The sequence below is a fragment of the Leuciscus leuciscus genome (genome assembly GCF_965113295.1).
Source record: "Leuciscus leuciscus genome assembly, chromosome: 18".
In the NCBI taxonomy this organism is placed as follows: Eukaryota; Metazoa; Chordata; class Actinopteri; order Cypriniformes; family Leuciscidae; genus Leuciscus; species Leuciscus leuciscus.
This window is the reverse complement of record NC_138742.1, coordinates 25,525,055-25,550,178: the sequence shown is the minus strand read 5'-3', so window position 1 is coordinate 25,550,178 and position 25,124 is coordinate 25,525,055. Positions and strand designations below refer to the sequence as shown.

Genomic DNA, 25,124 nt, shown 5'->3' with positions numbered 1-25,124 from the left:
ATTTGTAAATTCAGAGAAATTCACAATTTTAAAAAGTGAAAACTTTAAAATAAAATAAAAAAGTGTTTTTGTCACTTGTCAATGGCATATCTGCATTATCCCAGGTTTCCACTCCTACTGCCATAGTAACCATGGCGACAGATGTGGACAACTGATGTTTAGCTGCACGCTGTTGTTGTTGTTTCGTTCAAACATTATGGATCATGGCAAGCAGACTTTGGGAACAAAAGGAGAACTAAAACAAGGATCAATATTGGCTTGGCGTTTTCGAGATGCCGAGAGCTCCACGTCCGCGACAAACTTCGACTTGACGAGGCGCCGCTCTTGCATGTACTTTATTAGACAGGTGAGCAAATACTACAAATCACTGTTATATAGCTCAACATGATGAAATGTTAGAATATGATCAGTATGTTATTCTAATGTTGATCTAGCTTACTACTAGTCTCATAGCCAACAAACGAACACATAGAATAACATTATAACTTTCATAACTTTTATTCATTTATTTTTTATAGTGCATATATTTAGCAAAATGCTCTTCTTTAGAGTAAAATTTTCTATCTAACTAACAAGCTATGGTCTTAGAATTTCCAGAGGTAAATGTAACGTTAAGTGCACATTGTTTACAAGCTGTTTTACTGACCGCTTTCCGCAGTTGAAACACTGATTGAGCGATTACATGAGACATGATACCCTTCAGTAAGCTGTTCTATATCTTTCAACATACCTTCTGATGTTCATTCATGTTTATTCGGTGCTGTAACCAGTAGTAAAGAGGAAGAGATGATCGGTTCAGCTGCTGCTTGAACCAAGGCACAACAGCGATCTGTCACGCCACATTAAAGAGCGCCAAAACGGTATTTACTGTTTGAATTTCGTAAAACAAAACTGACAGAATTTGAAAGCTAAGACTTTGTTTCATATCAAAAGTAGCCTGATCGGTCTTGTCTGTCGGCGTGTTGTCAGTGTCCTCTCTGCTCCGCGATGTTTTGTGTGGTGTGAATGCACTGAATGCGTGATAGTTTGCAGCCCTGCACACATATATCTCAAAATCACTAGATGTTTTCCATAGTGGGATGTCAATATCCATTGACTTATATCATCCTGATGCCGGTCGTCATGGTAACACGGGGTCTTCACATAGGCACATCAGTCCAAGAAGGAGGAGATACTGACATCTGCTGGTCAGAACCTCGTAACGCTGGGCATTTCCTGTGACAGAGCAACAGTTCACATGAATGTGACAGGAGACAGATTAATGAAACGCTCAGTGATCACAGTCTCACCAGTGCAAACTCAGAGCAGGACAGATCTCTCAGACACAGGCAGTGCAGCACAGCATCATGGATAGATGGGAAAAGTCGCCCTTTTGAGACGGACTCTGAGAAGAATCCTCCTCGCTCCAGCTGCTGCACTACACACACTGCAGCCACAAAAAGGTGCAGTTGTTGACGGTCGAATATATTATGCATATTCTAATAATGTTATTTATTTAGATTTCTGATTTAGCATGTGAATGTTTGTATTTTAATTAAGGGTGTATCAGATTTTACCCACCTTGACATCCAGCGATGTAAACAGTGACATCTACTTCAGCAAAGTTTTGAAATATCTAGAAGAAAGATTACCATGTCTTTCTTTCCAGAATGATTTTTTTTTTCTCTCAATGTGATGTCATTACTATGGAAACTTGTTTCTGCCATGGAATTAAAAAGGTAATTGACACTTTTTTTCAGACTTAAAGGAGAACTCCGGTGAATTTTTAAGTTAATCTTGATAGTTTTAGCTTTGTGAGTACTGTCTATAGAAAAAAAAACCGAACCGGATTGGTGCTTGCAACGCGGAGCTGTTACAGTTAAAGGTGCTGTAAGCGATGCCACGCGTTTTTTAGGCCCAAACATTTTTTGTCACATACAGCAAACATCTCCTCACTATCCGCTAGCTGCCTGTCCCCTGAACACACTGTAAAAAAACGCGGTCTCTCTAGACACCACAGGCTCCACAAACGGCAACAAAAACAAACTGGGCTCACCCGCACCACGAAACACAACAAACAGTGCTCCAGCCAATCACCGACAAGAAGTATTTGAGGGTGGGGTTTGGGGGTTAGTTTGCGTGCACATGAAGTGGGTGTGTGGAGGAGAGAGACGCACGAAGAGGGAAGTTTGAATTATGGCCGACACACGACCAAAGAGACGACGTTCCGATGAACAAATTGCAAAGAAAAGGATAAGGGACGAGGAAAAGGAACGCGCGAAATACCGAATTTACATCGGAAAAAACTTCGAAAGGTGGCGAGAATTCCGCCGGCAGAAGAAGGGCTTCCGATCCAGATTCAGTTGCTCTGTTTTTGCAGAACAGGTAAATCCATATTTCTTTCTAAACTGACGTTCATGTTCGCCAAACCAACACAATGATGTAATTAGCTAGAACTATGCAGTCAGCGTTAACTTTGGTGAATACAACATATAACGTTATGTTTCTAGCAGCTAGCGATCAATCTCTATTGTAAATGATCAAGCAAATTCACAGTAGGGCGACAATTTGTGTGAATGATTGTTTTCATCCACTTTTTGTTATGAATTTGAATGTTCATTTATAGGCTGTTGACAACTTTGACTAAATTTGTTTACGACGCCGCCGTTGTTTATGCTGACTGGGAAACGCGAAGCTACGTTATCTTGCTATTATTGCGTCCTTGTATGGGAGCTATAGTTATAGCTTCAGGTGGCGAAATGATTTTAAAATAATGTTTCTCTTTTTCTGCATTCTGTTCTGCAATATATAAAACCCTTTATCTAACTTGGCGACATTACACATTGAATGAAGTATTCAATGTAAACTTGTAAACAATGTAAACTCAGTAAAACTTAACTTTGTTTGTAGTGACTAGACTTTCCTTTATGCCGGAGGGGAGGAGGGAGGAGACGGGATGAGGAGGAGGGAGGGTCTAGCTAGCCTCCGTTTTGTTTGACAACAATTCGAATGTCAACAAGAAGTTACGACTCCCGGCATCGCTTACAGCACCTTTAATGCCCAGAGCTCCCATTCAGCTAAAACGGCAGTTATGGGGGCATAAACCTAAAGAGTGTCTTTGTGCCTCTTAACAGACACAAAATGCAATTAAAATGTCTGTCCAACATGAACAGGGCCCTTACATGACAACAAGATGCGTTTAGCAACTTAGCCATTGTTTAAACTCACCTAAATAGTGTTTTAGACAGCTAGCTGTAGTTTCGCGCTGAAGTCCCGTGGGAACTCAGTTGTAGCCGGAAAAAGGTAAATAGTACGTGCGCGTGATTTTTTTTTCCCCAAACCACTTCAGCGGAAATCCCGCCCTGCAGCTGATTCTAAGGTTTTCATTGGTCATGTCAATCGTCACTGTAACCTAAACCAATGAAATCAGCTGCAGGGCGGGATTTCCGCTGAAGTGGTTTGGGGGGAAAAAATCACGCACATAGTGCAGGTGGGAGGAGCGTCGTGTTCCGGCTACAACTGAGTTCCCACGGGACTTCAGCGCGAGACTACAGCTAGCCGTCTAAAACACTATTTAGGTGAGTTTAAACAATGGCTAAGTTGCTAAACACATCTTGTTGTCATGTAAGGGCCCTGTTCATGTTGGACAGACATTTTAATTGCATTTTGTGTCTGTTAAGAGGCACAAAGACACTATTTAGGTTAATGCCCCCATAACTGCCGTTTTAGCTGAATGGGAGCTCTGGGCATTAACTGTAACAGCTCCGCGTTGCAAGCCCCAATCCGGTTCGTTTTTTTTTTTATAGACAGTACTCACAAAGGTAAAACGATCAAGATTAACTTAAAAATTCACCGGAGTTCTCCTTTAATTCAGACTTTTTTTCCCCTTGCAAGATTATATCTCACAATCTTTACTTTTACTTTAACCCTTTTAAAGCATAGAAGTCACTACAGTGGACAGCTATTCAAAAAAGCATTTTCTTGCAGATGCATGGGTTTTGATGGCATAGTTGCACATCAACTTCTACAGTGGACACTAGTGCCTCATCCTATACACTGCTACCAAGTGGCAAGCCGTTGTATTTGGATTTATTTCTTCAAACAAAGATGGCCGACGGCCAGTCATAAATGCCAAGTTGCACCGGAATATCCATCCATTCCTTCTATCCTAGGAGACTCTTGCAGGTAAAAATGTTGTATCATCAAGTAACATCTTAGAAATCAAATCGTATATAACAAACATTGTTAAATTGTTAAGTTCTGATTTTAGATTGGGAGGAAATTCTGATTAATCATCTGTCCACTTAATTGGACATCATGCATCACTAACTTTATTTCAGCTACAATTCATACTATTAGTGTGACTGTTGTTCTTGAAAATACTTCATCTGCAGTAACTTTTTTTGTCTGTAAATAAATATATTTGAGTAATTAGAATGTAATTTGCAGTTACATCAAAAAGTAATGGTTACGTAACATGTTACTTGCAATGTGTTACTCTACTTGTTACATAAAAAAGTAATGATTACATTATGTATGTTACTTGTAATGGGTTACTCCCAACACTGCTCATTTCAGATGAGATTGAAAACACCTGACCTCTAGTTTTTCCACAGTCTGAAATCATAAATAGATCGATGAGGATTTCAGTATGAGGTTTTCTCATAGAGGAGAGCTACGGTAGAAATGAGTCCATTTTTGAACATAATCAGAATGATCAGCTAATAAGGGTAAATCAACATACTCTGGTAGACTGGAGGGAGCATGAGCATTTGCCACAGAGTTGTACTACACAATTCAGACTTTTTCTCTCTCAATTCTTTCTGAGAAAATAAGTCAGAATTGCGAGACATAAACTCAAATTAACTTTTTTTATTTTAGAATTCCATAGTGGAAACAAGCATCCATTAATTTCTCTTTCTATCTCTCTAACTATTATCTTCTGTAGAGCTGCTTTACAGCTGAACATTTTATTTTACAACATTAACACTGTTTTTGTCGTGTTTATCAATGTGACGCTGCTTTTGAAACAATCTTTATTGAAGGTATATATAGGCCTATAAATAAATGTGACTTGTTTTGACCTACGTTTTTCAGTGTTTTCAGGGTGACCGTGTCGATGAAGCTGACAGGAGTGAAGTCCAGGATGATGGAGTGTGTGTGTTCCTCCACATTGTCACAGCTGGAGGAGTGTGTCTCTGTGTTGTCCTGTTCCTCCTCCTCAGAGTCCTGCTCTGGCTGGAAGCCGCGGTTCATGTTACCGTGGCTTACTGTTGCTATGCCGATGTCATTGATGATGTGTTCATGGTCCGTTCTTTGGCGGTGCACAGATTCACTCACATTCTTCATGGAGACCAGCAATCTGTTCGCTAACACTCTCAGAACTCCAGTCTATAAACAGGAAACATAACCGCTTAATAAACTGTTTCACATGCTCACATCTTAAAGAACTAAAACTTTAAAAAGGTTTCTGTAAAGAGGTATGTAAGAGTGTGTGGGGAGGATTTCGATGTAAGAGAAAGGAGCTACTTCTTTACGTCATACGTCAGGTCAAAGATCACCCTTCCGCCAGAACTCGACTCTCTTAACGCAAGCCTTTGCCTAAAGCCAGTGATTACTCAGTTACTCCTACTAGCCACCTTGACGGGTTGAATTTTACATATATACATTTTTGTAAAAAGTGTTGTCGGTCAAAATGCCGGTCTTGACGAGTATTCACGTAAACACAGTCAGTTATGTTTTAACAGAAAAGAAAGCGCATGTGTAACAGTATAATGGATCTGTGTGTCAGGTCTTAAAGTGACAGCAGCCTAATATACCTGCTGCCAAATTATGAGATAATATTAAAAATATCTATATGGCAGTTTCCCCCATGGTATCATGTCAAAATTGTGGCCAGTGAAAATGCTGAGTAGTTAGTAACTTTGGAAAACCACTAGCCACAGTGGCTGATGAGCAAAAAAGTGAATGTCAAGCCCTGTTCATAAAGTTTTAAATATGGATATTTGTCTTACAAAAACCCATCGCTGAGTTTCCCATCACCTTCTTGTATGGATTACTTTTTTGATGGATGGATGTGCTTTTTGTAGCATCAAAATCTCGGGCTCTATTCAATGCCATTACAAAGCTGGGAAGTTTGTGCAATTGTCTTCGCTTAAAAGAAGAAAGTCATATACACCTAGGATGACTTGAGGGTGAGTAAATTGTGGGATAATTTGAATTTTTGGGTGAACTATTTCTTTAAGTATACTTAATAAAATGAAATGTAAGGGGTTGTTGGAAAATGATTCACAAATATATATATATATATATATTTTTTTTTTTACATACACAAAGTGTCTTTCAGGGGTAGGGTTAGTGTAATAATGATGAATGTATGTGATTGTCTGTAAGCTGTGGTATTTGAACAGAAACTCTCATGTTCTCATCCTTTCAGAAGAGTTTCCAGAATTCCTCATTACAGCAATCCTCTCGCACCTGTTTATCTTTTTCCTTCTGTTGTCTCTTTTTTTCATTCTCCTCCTCTTTCCTCTTTTTCAGCTCTGGAACATTGATTCCACTCTAGAAAGAAAGAAAGACAAGCTGAAAGCTGTTGACGGTTCATGTCTTTAGTAGGGGTCGACCGATTAATCGGTCGGACGATTAATCGGCCGATTTTTTGCATTTTTTAACATAATCGGCATCGGCCAATATCCAGTATATCAAGCCGATTATTAGGTGGGCGCATCTGTGGGCAGCCTAGTGTTGTTGTTGTTGTGGAACACGTGTTCGACGCACGCTGCACCTAGAGTCATTCTCCAGCAGAGTGAGCAGACCTCATCCAGTGCCTAAGGAAGGAGCTAAGTTCCTTGGAGAAAACTCCTTTATATTTAATTAAAACATTTTGATATGTTACTGCCAACTTCGAGAAAAAATATGAATAGGCGACATGACGTTCGGCTACTTTGGATATTGATAGCGTAGTTGAGGTTGCATTAGCACAGCAGAAGGGTTGCTATCATGTCACAATAAGTAAGCAAGAATTTTGCAATTACAGACAGAGAATCTGATACTTTTATTTGTTCTGTTCTGTGTGTCTTATATTTGAGAGGGTTGTCACTCAATGCAGAGAAATAAGTAATAAAAAATTGACCATAGGTTAGTGAAGGACTGGCTTTGCTTTGCTAGCGTCGTCGCTAGGGTTGGTTAGCTACAGACAGACCCGGTGCTAATACGGCACTGGTGCCTTAACGACCGTTATTTACCGGACCGAATATCAATGCGGATTTCTGTGCTTCATTTCGGTGCTACTGTTATGCCTGTGCTTCTCTTGGATGCTTTGAAAACGGACGTTAGAAACGTGATGCTAGTCAGCAGTTAACTTTAGCATACTGTTAGCTAGTAGCTGGATTAAACACGGTTAAAATGCTGGCCAAACAGTGTAATGTGTGACTGTATTTCACTGTAGACTAGGGGTGGAACGGTACATGTATTCGTATTGAACCGAAACGGTACGGGCGTCACGGTTCGGTGTATACATTTACACGGAGAATACATGGTATAAAAATAAATAAAACTCGCGTGCAAATTAATTCATGGAATGCGGAACTACTGTTAGATACGCGGGTTCTTTGGGGACACCTAATCTGTAGCCCCGCCTTAGCTCTGAAGCAGGCTGCGATGTAAAGATTGCAATGCTGGAATATGGTGTGTGTGTGTGTGTGGGAGAGAGAGAGAGGGAGAGGGAGACTCGGGAGAGGGAGAGAGGGGCGCGGGCGCGATCAAAAAATCGCGTGTGTTTAAAGTCGCAAAGTGTTTACTTATATTTGTGTGTGTGTGAGGCGCGGATGCGATCGAACAGTGGAAACATAAAAACATACTCCGTCATTTTGTTTATACAAGACATCATTCAAACTGCAAAGTGTTTAAGTTACTGTTAATTAAAATTAAGGAAAACAAATATATTAATCTGAAATGTAGCAAATTAATTTTCAATTCATTCAGGTACAATTACCAAACATATCTCAAGGTCACAACAAGTGCAGATTGGTCAAGTGTTCAATAAATGTTTTTGTTGAGAAATCTTGTCTATCTTAAGTAATTATTTGTGTTATATTTTATCTTTCAAATAGAGGTTAAAAACAAGCACATAATCGGCCAAATATCGTCCAAAATAAATCGGCAGCATTAATCGGCCATCGGCCGACCCGGATTTCAAAAGATCGGCATCGGCATCGGTCTGAAAAAACCCATATCGGTCGACCTCTAGTCTTTAGTCATGTGTGTTGTGTGAGGTACCTTCTCCAACAGGGCCTCTTGATAAAGTTCAGCATTTGCATAGTAGAGCATTGCAGAGGAACGGAAGATAGTGATACCTGGGATTGCTTTAGCCTGACCAGAAACACAAATATAGATTATAGAAGTTCCATAAGCAGAACACATAAATGAGCAGTGTGCCTGCAAGGAAGTCTCACCTCCTTATATGACTCTGTTTCCAAGTACAGTTCTGTGTCAGGCACCCTGCCAAGTAAAAAGTAGCTTGGACTAGACAGAAAGACATTAGGAGGGTTATGAATAGAAAGCCTTTATCTTTATAGACACACAAATACACTTTCACATAGGCTCACCGCTGAGTCCTGAAGATCACTGTGAGCAGTGTGAATATGATGGACACTGCCAGACCCAAATCCAGATTCAGCAGGACAGTACAGAGAAACGTCACCAGCCACACCAGCTAGAGGAACAGACAAAGGAGGGCTTTTCACACTAGCTAACCCTGGTAGCCTGACAAGCCAGACCCACATTAAGATGTTGGGTCTGGGAACACACCATTGGCAGGGCTCAATCCAAGGGGCGGGATAAATGGTTGTCTTTCAAATTCCCTCTGCACGCAGTAGGATAGCGATACAACCAACCAGAGCGTTTTCCCACAAGTGGAGCTAGTTGATAGATTAAACTTTTGCCATCTGGTCGGCAAAACTACGAACACATCTTCCTTTTTTAAGAATGACTTAAGTGCCGTTCTTTGTTCTTTTCTCAAAGAAAAGCTGAACTCCATGTCCTCCAGAGTCGCGACCAAAGCTGATTCGAAAGACCGCTGTTTGCCAGCAGCAGCAGCTCTTCTTTGTTTTCAAGTAGCAGGGAACCGTCACAACTCTGTCGTCATTATGTTAAGCCTGCCCGTCGACTTTATACACGATGTTATTGGCCTGACTAGTTTGGTCTTTCCAGCTCGAAAGCCAACGGAGAGTTGCTAGACGACACTGGCTGCAAAATAAAATTTGCTGCCGCTAGGGTGCGTCTAGATTTCTAGGCTATAACCCTGGGTTATCTTGCTTCACATTTCACACTGCTCATAATTTACCCGTGGTTAAAGGTCCCGTTCTATGCCCCTTTTCACAAGATGTAAAATAAGTCTCTGATGTCCCCAGAGTGTGTATGTGAAGTTTGAGCTCAAAATACCCAACAGATCATTTTTTACATTATGTTTAAATTGACATTTTTTGGGGCTCAGAAAAACGAGCCGTTTCAGTGTGTCCCCTTTAAATGCAAATGAGGTGCTGCTGGACGACACAGGGGGCGGAGCTTCATGAGCTCGTGCTCAGTCTGTCAGGAAAAATTCATCTCACGGAATGATGATAATATCAGAAACTCTCTGTAACGGCGTTCATTTCGAGTCGGACAATAATGCCTACAGAGTCAGAGTGCTGTATAGAGATGAAACAGGTATGGTTTAGTAGTTTAATTACGGTTATTATAACTTATTTGTCATCTGCTTGTAGGCTATGTATCCATTATTTATTAATAGCCTACAAGTCTGCTGTCTGAATGATGATCAAACATGTACTGATGAGTTTAATAAAGTTTATTGTACACCACACAAAAGATGAAGCGTCAGTTTTACTTCAGAAAATCACCGTAAGAGCTGAGTAAACACAGTAGGCTAAGTTATAAGAAGTGCGCAAGTAGCCAGTAGAGTTGAGGGAGCATTCCTGTGGGCGGAGGTTAGTCAAGAAACGGTTCTGGTGATGTCACTAATGCAGGATGTAGAGGGGTGTAGTCCAATCGAGCCGTTTTTTGTAGTCAACTTCTGTTAAATAAAATATCTCGCTTGGCATTGAACTTTGAGCTTTATAATTTTACAGATATTATTTATGCTCTAACAGCAACATTACACACTAACTAAAGTTTGAAACATGGAATCGCATGCAACGGGACCTTTAAAGGGGTGGTATAATGCCCTTTTCACAAGATGTAAAATAAGTCTCTGATGTCCCCAGAGTGTGTATGTCAAGTTTTAGCTCAAAATACCCCGCAGATATTTTTATAAAGCATGTTAAAGTTGTCATTTTTTGAGGGTGAGCAAATGCCTCGTTTTGTGTCTGTCCCTTTAAATGCAAATGAGCTGCTGATCCCGGCACAGAGGGCGGAGCTTCAAGAGCTCTTGTCCTTAACAGCTTCGATTACCTCACACAGACATGCACTGAAAATTTCAAAAACCTTTAGCCTTTTATGTTCAAACAAAGTCAGAAAGATGGAGAGACTCAAGAAGAAGTGACAACATGTAGAAGCAACAGAACATTTCTGAATGGTTAGTTGATGAATTTATGTAGCTTATGTGTAGTTATCTTCTAGTCATTGATTAGCATATTCTGTCTTGATAATCTATAAATCGCACTCCCGGGGGTGGGGTTTATGTAAATATTGGGGTTAGTGATGTCACAAACCTGTGAAGAAGCTCATTGTAGTCCCTACCAGCCGTTTGTTGTAGTCCTTTAAAAGCAATTTCTTTAAAAGAAAATATCTCCCTTTGCTCTGAACTTTGAGCGTCGTAACTTTGCAGATGTTGTTCATGCTCAAACAGCAACATTACACACTAACTAAAGTTAGAAAAGTGAAACCATAATCAACCACACCTTTAACAATTAATCCTGGGTATTCATAAGCAGACATTTTTATTGTACACTCTTAAACCCTATAGGTTAATGTCCTTATGTGCATATGTGTGGAGTCAGTGTCACTGATTGGACGAATGTGGCATGCGACCTATTTACATAAAGGCTCTAGCATTGCGCATCCTCGTATTACAGTATATATTGCCATACCCTACTATCAAGTTTATACTAAATGGACCTTTCGACTATAAAGGTAAGAATGAAACGGTCTCTTCTTCACTCCAATTGTCACATTTTCTGACACCATTTGACCATTTGTGTTTTGGTGACTGTCCAATTTGAATATGAGGCATGTAATTGGTTGTCCATCGCTAAGCATCTAGTCGTAACAATCTAACACCTCATCCATCGTTTCACCCTGTATACATTTGGTACGCGGTTAAAAGCAGTGTTTAGAACGATGATAACCCGGGGTTAAGCGCAGTGTGAAAAGTCCTAGAGAGGGTCGGGACACAGTATCATACTCAGGAGACAGACATATTTATTAGTCTTTAACGATCAGATCTCACCAGATCTACTCTGTTGCTCTTCCATAGAGCAGGAATATCCTGACACTGCATGAACATTCCCTTCAGATTCACAAACACGATGGTGGAAAGCACAGCCTGATGACAGACACACAAACAACAACTTAAAAATTGCTCTGATGTCCAAATAGAGGATTAGTAGTGCCGCTTCAAAGATTAAGGAATACATTTTTAATGCACTAATCTGAAAAAAGTAGCCTAAATCAATCAATAAATAGGCATATTAAAAATTATGTAAATATGTAGTTAAATATATAAATAAATAAATAATTTCTAAACACAGCTTTCATTGGCTCCATAAGTATTTTTTAATTGGCATTTATTCTAATAATCTAATAATAGTAGATCAATCACACCTTTACGAACTTTCATTTTGAAAAAACTATTTATATGGAATTTGTTAAATAAATAGTAGAAGGAACAACATTTGTAAATGATGTAGGCTGGCTGACTACAATAAAACATACTGATTATAAGTATGGACTATAATACATTTGAAGTTTACTCCAAAATATTCAGATACATACAAATGTTTAAATGCAGTTCCCTGCAACCTGGCAGTTTTTCTTTTTTGATTTATTCACTTTAATAAAAAAATAATAATGTCATTCCACTGTCGGGCCAGGGCCGGGCTAGGGCTAACAGCGAGCCGAGCCGGGCCAGTGGCCTCGGGCCTCAAGCACCGGGCTTGCGTTTCCACTGCCGGGCCATTAGCCCTGCAGCGCTGCCCTAAACCCCGCCCTTAACACGCCTTCCTGGATCAAACGTCATACAACCCCACCCATTTCAGCGGGAATTATGATGTTCATTCAGGCAGGAAGTTAGAAAACTTAGATTTTAAGAAGATAGCATGTATTAACTCACCGTCCGCGGCTGCCATAGTGTCCCGACTTGTCTCTCCACTAACAGATGGACGGTGACCCAGCACACCGTCCATCAAGTCGAACCATGGAAAGTTCCTTCTCTGGGCACCGCTTTGTCCATTGTGCGTTTTAATCGCCTTGTACTGCGCCCACAACTTTTTTATTTTTTCCCGAACTTGAAGCGTTGTTCACTGAATGCTTAGCTTAGCAAGTTCAGCAACGATGTATTTTATAACGTCCTCGTTTCTGCACAGAGGAAGCTCCCGAAAAAAAAGTTGCTTTATTTTATGATAGTCCGGTATAAAGAGACGAGACGTGGGCTACTGACAGATAAAATAAAAACATGACTGTGATAGCCTTTATGATTGGTCGGATTTCTTCAAGCGTATGTTTTTTTTACTATGCGTAATCTTCAAGCGTTTACTATGTTTACTATGGTAACGGTTAGCGCGCATAGTCTTTTGCATCACAAACACAAGGCATTCAAACATGAACGCGAGTTAAATTATTTTAAAAGTCTTTAATGCTGACAGAATCATCCGGCGCTGCCGTCTCTCGACTCAGGTAAACTCCGCCTCTGTTCGTAACCACTCCTCTAGCCCGAGCTGGCCCGCTCTGGCCCAAGGTATTCGACGGGCCAGAAATCCTGGCCGTTGGCCCTGAGTAAGCCCCGATCAAGCCCCGGAAGTGACAGTGGAAACGCGGCTAGTGGTCAGTTGATGCAAGTGGATGCAACCAATTAACAATTTTAACCTTTAATCAGTGTTTGGGGTCACACAGACCCCAATGGATTTTTCCTTCATTTTTTAAAAGTGTTAACTTCATCTCAGGGGCATGAAACTCTGGAACTTTTCCTAAATAATCTATCTAAACATGCACAAAAAAACTGGGCTTGATTTGGTTGTTCTAAAGGTGTGTAAAAAAAAATTTACCTTTTAAGGTGTTTGGGGTCAAAATGACCCCACATTGAAAATGAATGGGAAAATGAAAAAAATGACTTTTTTTTATTTTATTTGTCAAAAAAATAAAAGTAAATCCATTATAAATCTGAAAATTTCTACATAGAAACCAAGGTCTGGTCCTAGAGCATAAATAAAAAGTAGAGCGAACTTTCTATCTCATACACACACACACACACACACACACAAACACATAAACAAACACACAAATGTTATGTGTTTGCAACAGAGAGCATTTTTACAGAAATTGGCAAATAAAATAAACAAAACTGGCATAAATCTAAAAGAAATTACATTTAAATCAAGGTCTGGTCCTAGAGCATAAACCCAAAGTGGAACGAACTTTCTATCTCATACACACACACACACAAACACACACAAACACACACAAACACACACAAACACACACATGTATGTCACTGCAACAGAGAGTATTTTTATAGAAATTGGCAAATAAAATAAACAAAACTGGCATAAATCTAAAAAAATTTACATCTAAATCAAGGTCTGGTCCTAGAGCATAAACCCAAAGTGGAACGAACTTTCTATCTCATACACACACACACACAAACACACACAAACACACACATGTATGTCACTGCAACAGAGAGTATTTTTATAGAAATTGGCAAATAAAATAAACAAAACTGGCATAAATGTAAAAAAAATTTACATTTAAATCAAGGTCTGGTCCTAGAGCATAAACCCAAAGTGGAACGAACTTTCTATCTCATACACACACACACACAAACACACACAAACACACACAAACACACACATGTATGTCACTGCAACAGAGAGTATTTTTATAGAAATTGGCAAATAAAATAAACAAAACTGGCATAAATCTAAAAAAATTTACATTTAAATCAAGGTCTGGTCCTAGAGCATAAACCCAAAGTGGAACGAACTTTCTATCTCATACACACACACACACAAACACACACAAACACACACAAACACACACATATATGTCACTGCAACAGAGAGTATTTTTTTAGAAATTGGCAAATAAAATAAACAAAACTGGCATAAATCAAAAAAAAATTACATTTAAATCAAGGTCTGGTCCTAGAGCATAAACCCAAAGTGGAACGAACTTTCTATCTCATACACACACACACACAAACACACACAAACACACACATGTCACATATGCAACATGGAACAAGCTTGTTGAATGAATGATTCTCTATGGCCCTCTATGGGATATCTTTGGCCATTGCACTTTAATTCCTTTCCTATAAGAAATAAAGTTTTTCAACTAACCTTTAGATGGCAGTGTTCTATCCCTAACACATAGAGCAATGTCCAGAAACTATTTATATTTAATTATGATCATCATTTAAGTGATTTTTTCTTTTAAAAATCATTTTTCATGAGCCAATTTATGGCCTAGTTATGTATTTGTGCAGTAAATAGGTAAAAAACTTCAACATTTCCACAAAAACACAGCATAAATGGATAGTTTAGAAGTAAATAAAAAAAAAGATATATAGTTTTCCATATAAAAAATTATATTTCCTTATGCAATTGCTCTTTAAAAGTTTGGGGTCAAAATGACCCCAAACACCTTAAGTGTTGTCCTTTTTTAACAGTGATTAAGGGATAAGATATACCCCCTCTTTAGTATTATTTATATACTATGACATTATAGTATTTATTAATATTCTGTATTAGCATTCGTATTAGCATGTTGTTGTTTTTTAGAATTCTATTTAGCTTTAATTTATTTTTATTTCAGTTTTAGTTATTTTAGTGCTTCAAATAATTTCAGTTAGTTGCCAAGGGAGTTTTTCAAGTTTAAGTTTTTAATCAAATATTTCTATTTTATGTCAGCTTTGTTTCAATTACCAAAAAATATTTTTTTAATAATTTTAGTTTTAGTTAATAACAACAAAACTGGACACAAGAGCCACCAATGAATGCCAGTGTTTGGAGAGAGGTCCTGAATTACAGAGTTTTATTAATTACAAGTATTTTAATTACATAATGTAATTCTATATCACAAATGCTCTTTTCTATATTGATTGTATCTTTATATTTTGTGTAGTGTTAATTCGAGTGCATGACTTACTGTGGGCAGCTCCTCAAAAAGTGACCCGAGCTTTAGAACTGTAATGAGCACAATAACAGCAGATATCACTCCAGCCACCTACATGACACAAACATATATTTGTAATTGAGCATAACAGACAGCATATGTTTTATATATGTATACTGCATGTGCAAAAGTTTGGGGTCGGTATGATTTTGAAATGTTTTTGAAAGAAGTCTCATTTGCTCATCAAGGCTGCATTTATTTGATAAAAAATACAGTAAAAACAGTAATATTTTGAAATATTATTACAATTTAAAAGAGCAATTTTCTATTGTAATATATTTTAAAATGTAATTTATTCCATTTGATCAAAGCTGATTTTTTCAGCATCATTACTCTAGTCTTCAGTGTCACATGATCCTTCAGAAATCATTCTAATATGATGATTTGATGCTCAAGAAACATTTGTTATCAATTTTGAAAATTCATATTTTTGTGGAAACCATGGTACATATTTTTTCAGCTAAAAAGAACTGCATTTATTTGAAATAGAAGTGTTTTTCTAACATTTTAAATGTCTTTACTGTCACTTTTGGGTAAAAGTGTTAATTTCTTCTTTTGAGCGGTACTGTATGTTTGTCTCAATTGGAATATCACCTGTGTTTTCCCCCCTGTGCTCTCCTGGACAAGACTGCGAGATAGTGAGGAAGTGACGGAGTAGCACTGGAAGAAGCCACCAATGACATTACTGAACCCCAACGCCAACAACTCCTGCAGAGGGACAATGAGAGACTCTCACCTCTGCACAATGCTCATACATCTTCAGAGCATGATTTATCTATGTGAACAAGTGTACTGAAGGCATACGTGACACATGGGTTGGTTGGCCCGTGTTGGTTTTGGGTGAAATATGTTGTACCTGATTGCTGTCTACTTTATATCCATATTTGAGAGCAAAAGTCTTGCCCAGAGAAATGCTGATGGCGTATCCCACCACAGCCACGGCAAACGCGTCTCCTACCACTGAGGAGAAGAAACCCACCTCTGGGACTCTGGGTGGCACCAGCCTGTGGAGAGGTCAGAGGTTACAGATCACTAACATAGCTTTGGCTTTTAGGTGCAAGGGGCAAAGGTCATTTTTCCCAACCGACCTTTGTGTGTGTCTTTTATATGCTTAACCCTGTAAAGCCTGACGTGTGAAATAATTTAATAATAGTCCGAAAAATCTCTCAAAAAAAAAAAAAAAAAAAAAAATTGAAACCTTTAGACAATATATAAAAATATTTGCATGTTTTTTGTTGAGTATCATATTTAATACATCAGGCTTTTATGGCTCATATGATACAGGAAATTATGAAGCTCATTCTTTTTTCAGAGGCCAAAAATGAACAATTTGATCCAGTTACTGATGTAACGGCCAATTAGTGAGATGAAATTCTAATTGCTTGTAATGTAAATCAATTAGATCTTTATAACAGTATAGCAGATACTGACATGAAATGCATATAAATATCATTTATCAGTCTATATCTCCCATAATGTCTTAAAATGATATTTAAATGCTTAGTTTTATGACCAAAGTTCAGTAGTTTTTATAGTGGGGGCAAAAAATATAATGCAATGCAATACAATGATGATCGAGAGATGAACAAATAGCCTAAACGTTCCTCAAAACCCTGATGGATCATATTTGATACTCACTTGAAGTAAGTCAAAGGTCCAGTAAATCTCACACGTGAGGGTGTAAGTGATGGAATTTCATGAGGTTTGGGATTAGTGCTTTGCTGTAGACTGTTTTGATGGGGTTAACAAAATCAGTCAACAGAGATTAAGACCAAGAAGTGAGTCACCAAGAAAACTTTCTAACCTTCTGCAAGAGGATTGGTGTTTCAAAAGAAACAGTTTAATTTTCAGTACCCACTCAAACTCTATCCCTATGTACTGTATGTGATGTGAAGCACACACTTACCCACTGGGAATTTTTCCCACCACATTGACACCATTGACAGCTTTCAGATCAGTATAATGAGAAACAAGTGTCCCTGCAATAATCTGGAAAGATACACCCAAAGTTGTTTACTGAGCATCTGACGTTTTGAATACTACTGGCACACCATGTACTCACCAGCATGAGCTCTATGGGAACAGGGAGGAGGAATTTGTGACGGTAGCAGGAGTTTATCTCTTTTACAATGACCAGAGCTGTGAGAGCCACCAAACTGATCACCAGAGTGGGAATATGAGTCTGTGGTAATAAACTGCCCAGCTCCACCAGAGTCTAAAGAGAGAGAGAGAAATTAATGTACTTACTATAGTAATAACAGTAAGTTATGCATAATTACAAGTAACTAAACCTAAGCTAAACCCTAAGTACATGTAGTTAATTAATATTACTCACTACTTATTTAAGTACAATGTAACTACGTCACCTTAAAATAAATGTGTATTTTTAAAATGTGTCTGAAATTTTAATTTATAGGGGGAGACATTCATTATTCTACTTGTGCACCATTGTGTAAAACACTGAGGTCTATAATAGGGTTTATCTGAGTGCAAATTAGTGCAGTGCCTCGAAATAAAATGGTGAGTTTGGGAAAAGATGAATTAATTATTAATGTTAAAATCCTCACGGCAATTTATGTGAATGCACTTTTTGCGTTTTGAGTATTGGTAACCAATCCCAGTATTAAGGAAGTGTCACACAACTCTATATCTTTAACACAGATCAGTGAACGGGATACAACTATATTGCATTTTCTCGCGGAAAGGTTGGGTAGGCAATGTTTTTCATAAACGAAACTCTCTTCACATCCTGATAGTAATCAAGAAGTGGTCTAAATATATACTTTTTTACATGTCTTCTGTGGAAGTATCAGGGCCAAAAAGATGTTCGTCCAATCATTGCATTCGGTCCGAATCCAATGATAGGATGTCCTACCTGCTTGTCAACATATGTATTTCTATACCTCCAGTCATCCTACCACCTGCCCTCTAGACCCCATCCCCTCACACCTTCTACAAGCCATCTCTCCCACACTTCTACCAGCACACATCATCAACTCATCTCTCCATACTGCCATTTTCCCTACTGCATTCAAGCAGGCTCGGGTAACTCCACTGCTTAAAAAAACAACATTAAACACATCACTTGTAGAGAATTACAGACCTGTCTCTCTACTACCATTCATTGCGAAAACAATTGAATGAGTTGCTTTCAACCAAGTAGCATCCTTCCTGTCTCTGAACAACCAGCTGGATGTCAACCAATCCGGCTTCAAGAAAGGGCATTCAACCGAGACTGCATTACTGTCAGTCACAGAAGCCCTACGGATCGCAAAAGCTGCTTCCAAATCTTCAGTTCTCGTTCCCCTGGATCTGTCTGCTGCCTTTGACACTGTGAATCATCAGATCCTTCTGTCCACCCTCTCATCACTGGGCATCACAGGAACTTCCCTCCACTGGTTTGAGTCCTATCTCACAGGTAGGTCCTTCAGGGTTGCATGGAGAGGCGAGGTATCCAAAGCACATCAACTGACCACAGGGGTTCCTCAGGGTTCAGTTCTTGGACCCCTCCTCTTCTCCATCTACAGCACATCACTGGGACACATCATACACAGGCACATGGTTTCTCTTACCATTGCTATGCTGATAACACACAGCTCTTCCTCTCATTTCAACCAGAGGATCCCACAGTACATGCAGGGATCTCAAGCTGTCTGGCGGACATCTCGACATGGATGAAGGAACATCACCTGCAGCTCAACCTGGCAAAGACTGGGCTTCTCTGCCTCACTATCCAGCTAGATTCATCAATCACCCCATCAAGGTCAGTCAGAAATCTTGGAGTAATATTTGATGAACAGCTGACCTTCACAGACCAAATTACAAAGACAACTCGATCATGCCGGTTTGCACTGCACAACATCAGGAAGATCAGACCTTTCCTAACTGAGCATGCAACACAACTTCTCGTCCAGGCCCTGATCATATCTAGGCTTGACTACTGCAATGCTCTTCTGGCATCTGACTTCCATCATGTGCAACTAAACCTCTACAAATGATTCAGAACGCTGCAGCTCGTCTCGTCTTCAACGAGCCCAAAACGAGCCTCTGCACTGGCTACCACTCGCTCCCTCCTACTTTCACTCGCTCCTACGAGTCTACATCCCTACCAGAAGCCTACGATCAGTCAATGAGCTACGTCATTGAAAAAATCACTCTTCAGAACATTCTCATTCATGGTTCCATGCTGGTGGAATGATCTCCCCACCCTCATCCGGAATGCAGAATCCTTTACAACATTCAAAAGACAGCTGAAAACTCATCTCTTCGGTGAGCACTTAACCTCTTAAAAAAAAAAAACGTTCCTTTTCCCTAAATCCTCCCTTGTCTGGCTTATGGTACTCTGAGCAATGCCTGTACTTCTTGCATTGTTTTTGTCTCTTCACGATGACTCGCTTAATTTAGTCCTAATTTGTAAGTCGCTTTGGATAAAAGCGTCTGCTAAATGACTAAATGTAAATGTAAATCTATTACATATATTTAATTGAAGTAAGTGAATAGTCGGTATTAACGCATATTTTTAAAGCTACACTGTGTAGGATTTTCTCCTATCTAGCGGTGAATTTGTTTATGACTACCAACTGAATATTACTTTCTAGCCCCTCCCATTCTGAGGGTGTTTTTACTCCTACGGTGGCCGTATTATTTCAAATCTGCTGGCAGTCGTGAGTAATCTCCCCCTCGCATTCGTCACGGTGCCACTGAGTGTAAAAACGCGAAAGGCGAAGATTGAATTTCCAGGTATGTCCCTCTTCGGCTAATGTATTTTCAAGATGGAGGCGCAACATGGCTGCCGCCATTCGAGCAGCTCGCTCGTATGTATTCTAAATGGCAGATTCAACGCTTACGAGAATACTTGATAAGTTGGTAGAAGTAATTACACATTAATGAGCACATATCATTAGCACATATCATTAGCACATAGCACAGTGTTTTTGCTAAGAATCAACTTAGTTGATTAGTTGACAAAATTACACAGTGTAGCTTTAATTTACATTGTTAGTTTCAAGATATACTGAAATACTCACATAAAGCAGCTGCAGGGGTCCAGTGAACCGTCTGGGCGAAACTCCTAACATGTATTTGAGTTGAGAGATGATGACGTGAGTGGCCGCGCCTGTCGTGTAGCCCCGCACTAACGGCTCGGAGAGATACGTCACTACAAACCCGAACCGAACCAGACCCAATAAAACCTACAGAAAAAGACACAACACGAAATTAACAAAAACACTTGAAATTACATAGAGGAACTGCATTGGTTTCAAAATGTATTGTTTTGTTTTTCTACATTAATCCTTGGTTTGTTTGTTTGTTCATTCTTTTATTTTCTTATTTATTTATTTGATAGTTTTTCACATTCCTTCATGCGTTTCTTTGCTCACTCTCTCATTCTTTTGTATTTTCATATTAGTTTTCATATTCTTGTTTAATTTGCAAGACTCACTTGAAAGATGCCGCATAGTAATGTCGTTGCTGCGGCTACTTTCACCCGTTGCACGTCTCGCGCTTCCGTATCCATGACGACTGATCCATTTGTCCCATTGGTAAGAAAGTGATCCTCAGGAGCCAATCGCTCTGAGACGCTCCCGATCATTATGCTAATCACCGCAAAGGTTCCTAAAAGGCATTGAAAGCGCGCAAATTTGGTGTTTTTACTGAATCCCACTGTCAGAAATTATTATTGTAGGCTATGTATATATCCAGTATGTATGACAATTATGCGTGATAATGCAGGTAAAAGTAGCCTATTAGATGTTTTAAATGTATTTTGTATCAAATACAAAATCACATTTCACATTAGCTACATTCTGTCTCTTCCCCTCACCTATGGAGACGTGTTTAGAGGTGCCAAAGATGAAGTACACCAGTACAGGATAGAAGGAGGTGTAGAGACCAAACACAGGTGGGACAGAAGCCAAAAGAGCGTATGCCATACCTGAGTATCAATCAACACACAGACAAGCTTATAGTGGATATAGAGAGTCATTGCAATTTACGCAATTTGTGTTTTTGCAAAGAAAAGTAGGAAAAAATTCCCAAGTCAAGATGTCCAAACAGACCGAGTGCTGTATGCAGTTAATTATTCCAGAAATATATATATTTTTTTGCTCTTAAAATGTGTCACTGGTTTTCAGTGGTAATAAAGGTTGCAATTTTTTTCATGAAACGTGCAAAAGTTCTGACATGATTTATCTTTGCTTCCTTTTTTATAGCACAATTAACAGCTGTTTTAACAGGGGTGTGTATACTTTTAATACCCCCTCTATAATGTATCCATTTAAAGACTTCCCATTTAGTTCTGGTGTTATATTTTAATTAATACATTATTTATCACAATTATCAAACCTTTTTCTTAGGGACATCCCAGCAATGGGGTTTTCTCAGTTTTTTTTTTAATCCTTCAAGGAACATTTTGAGAATTTTTATCCAATGTGTAGTTTTGCTTTGTAACTTGAACTTGTAAACTGACCCTGAGGCAGATGCATGATTCCCACACTGACACCTGAAACCAGGTCACCAAGTCCATTCTCCTGAACGGAATACAGGGGGATCCAGGACAAAACTGGTATCCATGTTACAATCCAAATCTTCCACTGTCCTACAGAGCACCTTGCAGACAGTGAAAGAATAAGAGTTTTATAGAATGTGTTCATGGAAAATAGTTTAACTCTAAATCTTTGGCATTATTAACTAACAGCAACAATGCATTAACGATTTCATTAAAGACAGATAGATAGATAGATAGATAGATAGATAGATAGATAGATAGATAGATAGATAGATAGATAGATAGATAGATAGATCTTATTGTTCTTATTGATTGTGTGCAATTTAACATGACTTTAAACCATTCAAGTGCATGAAGACCCGCATACTGTTTTCTGTACATCCAAATCGTGTGCACAGAAAGCCACCTCTCATACTATACACACTGCACGATACTGATAGTTCTCTTCCACATTTTTTTGCACATGAACGGACAAATACACACAAAAATGTCAAATGTCCTTGTAAAAACACAATCGATTACTATATCTTAAGTGTACATAAATAGATGACAAAGAAAACGCATGTGTAACAGTATATTGGATCTGTGCAGCTTTTAAAGTGACAACAGTCTAATTTTCCTGCTGCCGTCTCTACAATCACATCAAACAACAAAATACAAAGAGAAATTTCCCTCGCTGTTTTTGACTGAATAACTTTCTATATTTGTAATTTGTATTTTCTTTATAAAACGCAGGGTTATTTTACATTAGATTACAGTTTCTGTATACCTGAATACCTGCAAATCTTATAACACTTTATTTCAATAATTTCTTTGTGCAATTGCTATTTTTTTATTTTTTATTACTGCGTGTTTACTTGTCTTTAATAATGCTTGAATTTTTTATTAGTTAGGCTAGTTGTTTTTTATACCATAGGCAGAAGTTCCTTGTGTAAGTGTTCTTTACCCTGTTGATTTTTGTTCATGGTATTCAACAATGAAATGTTTTGCAATAAGACTCAGAATAAATGTGAATGATATACAAGTTTTTTAGTTTTTTATTACCTTATTGGAATCAAAATTAGGAATAGATAAGAATCACAACCGATAAGCAGAATCGGAATTGACAAAAAAAATTCAAATGATACCCAACCCTAGACATAAAGGGGGCTGCATCATTTTCCTTGCATAACAACACACTTTGCGTCTTTAAATCTTACCTTATAGAGTCACAGATCTTCTGCTTTATAGAGGGCCCGTGGATTTCAGTCTGCCGTTGAGCTACTTCCTCTAGTTTAAGTTCATCCAGGATGATCCTCTCCACGCAGAATTTTGCTCCAGCATGTTCAGAGAAACCCATGCCTGTCCTTTTCATGTTCATTGTATGTTCCTTTTTGCCTAGGTTTGTGGGTTTCAGCAACTCAAACCCCTCAAACCCCTCCCAGGGGGTAAAGTATAAATTGAAATGTTTTTTTCTCCCTGAGAATATATCTTGTGACGATTCTTCTTTTCACTGAGAATAATGAGTATAGGTTTCCATGGAGAGATGACAGACAGATAAAAGAATCATCTACTGGAGCAACCAAAGAATTCCTATAGGCCTGCAGTATTGTTCAAACCAGAAATGTCCATATGGGAAAAGTTATTGGGTCATTATCAGAGTCTTCAAAGATCCATCCCACACCACACCCACAACAATAAACATGAGAGTGCCAAATTTTACACATCTGTTAATGAACCTGTGACACTTCACTGACTCACAAACACACGGACAAAAAGAGTGTTTTTAAAAGAGTTATTTGGACACTGTGCTTGACCAGGAATGGGGTTCAAAATAATGACAGTTTCAGTCCTTGTATAAAAAAATATATATAAAAAGGCAACACCTTATTCGTCAGTGAGCACTAAAAGCTGTCCCTTCAGCTGTAACAAAAGCCTGACCAGGTTTTGCTCACTGTCCAATTGTTATATTTTTTGTCATCATCTGTCAGTTTACTTTTAGTTGTTTTATTTACCAAGATGACTTCCCCAAGTGAGCAAGATGAGTTAGAAGAACTGACAAAGTAATCAGACAATTTATATGTAGCAACGACTTAAGATATGCAAAGATGGTGCACTCGTATTAGAAATATAGAGAAATTGAATTATATAGAATTCGCAACGCACAATATGGCAGAATATGTCCCGCCTTATAAATAAAAGAGCTAATCGCCTATTGGTAAAGCCACTGCAGCTGCCGTTAGAAGCTCATTGCAAATTATTTGCTGTAAGAAACTCTGTTCTTGATTGATTCTCTATTGAGGGATGAGAGCTGAGTATCTGCAACTTGCGGTTTGGGTCCCACGGCTGCCGAGGTGGCAGAGCGGGATCGATCATAGGGATTGTAGGCAGAGCGTGGGTTCCCTTCTTGGGCTTCTCCTGCTAGCTCTGCTGCTCTCTCTCCCTGGTGCTGCATCCTCTTTGGAGGCTCCTGCCTTACTAATGGGAGTAGAGCAAGCACGGTGAGGGAGCTCCCCTCTGGCTTGACTCTTTTCTTGTGGGATGAGAGTCAAGTGTTTGCACCTCTCAGTTCAGGCCCTTCGATCGTGGTGTTGCAGGTTGGTAGAGTCGAGGCAGGTGTTATCAAATGAGTCCGCCTCCTCTGCTTTACCTCCTTGCGGCTTGTGGCAAGGCAAATGTGGTGGCAGGTCAGGCCATTGGGTCTCTGCACAACATGGGATCTGCCCAATCTGCCCGGGAGTTTTACTGAAGAGTTCTCCAGCTTTTAGGCTTGGAGAGTGTGGACACAGTTAATGTCTGCTCGCTTCTCTAGGAGAACACAGCTTAATGCTTACATGCTGCTTTTGAGGGGCTTAAGCACAAAGTATGGACAAATGTTAAGAGCGTGAAGTTGCGGTGAGATTATGTGATCCGTTATCTTATCTTATGCTGTTGTTCAGCATTTTCCTCTGGGGCTGAGGTCCATAGGATGGACTGATGTTAATTGAAAGTGTGAAGTTGCAGTGAAATGAGGTGATCTGCTTTCTTATCTGGTCCAGAGCAATACTGTTGTTTAGCATGCTCCTCTGATGTAAGGCTGCTGAGGGATGCTGAAGGTGTTAGTCACGGTGAAAAGATGCAACCCCTTCACTTTTATAAGATGCCCTCCCTCCAGCATATCTGGGGGTGTTAGGCAGATTGTGGCCTCGAGGAAGAGGAGGTTTGATGGATTAAAAAGCTGGTGTTTTAAAGCATTTCCATCAGCTCATATTCAGCAGAGAGCTGTTAGTGT

The 25,124-nt window shown here is 39.1% G+C and overlaps 1 protein-coding gene across 1 annotated transcript; it reads right to left on the bottom strand.

Moving 5' to 3' along the window:
- Positions 1–96: 96 nt before the first annotated feature.
- Positions 97–23,234, bottom strand: slc26a6l2 (solute carrier family 26 member 6, like 2; the record flags this gene model as incomplete). Its single annotated transcript, XM_082145087.1, has 19 exons — positions 97–1,215; positions 1,290–1,426; positions 1,561–1,615; positions 5,068–5,370; positions 6,457–6,540; positions 8,257–8,349; positions 8,433–8,502; positions 8,586–8,692; positions 11,423–11,518; positions 15,340–15,417; positions 15,961–16,074; positions 16,223–16,370; positions 17,273–17,355; positions 17,429–17,581; positions 20,394–20,558; positions 20,810–20,982; positions 21,191–21,301; positions 21,836–21,975; positions 23,074–23,234. The coding sequence occupies 19 exons, from the start codon at positions 23,232–23,234 to the stop codon at positions 1,189–1,191; spliced, it is 2,298 nt and encodes a 765-aa protein (XP_082001213.1). The 3' UTR covers positions 97–1,188.
- Positions 23,235–25,124: the final 1,890 nt, after the last annotated feature.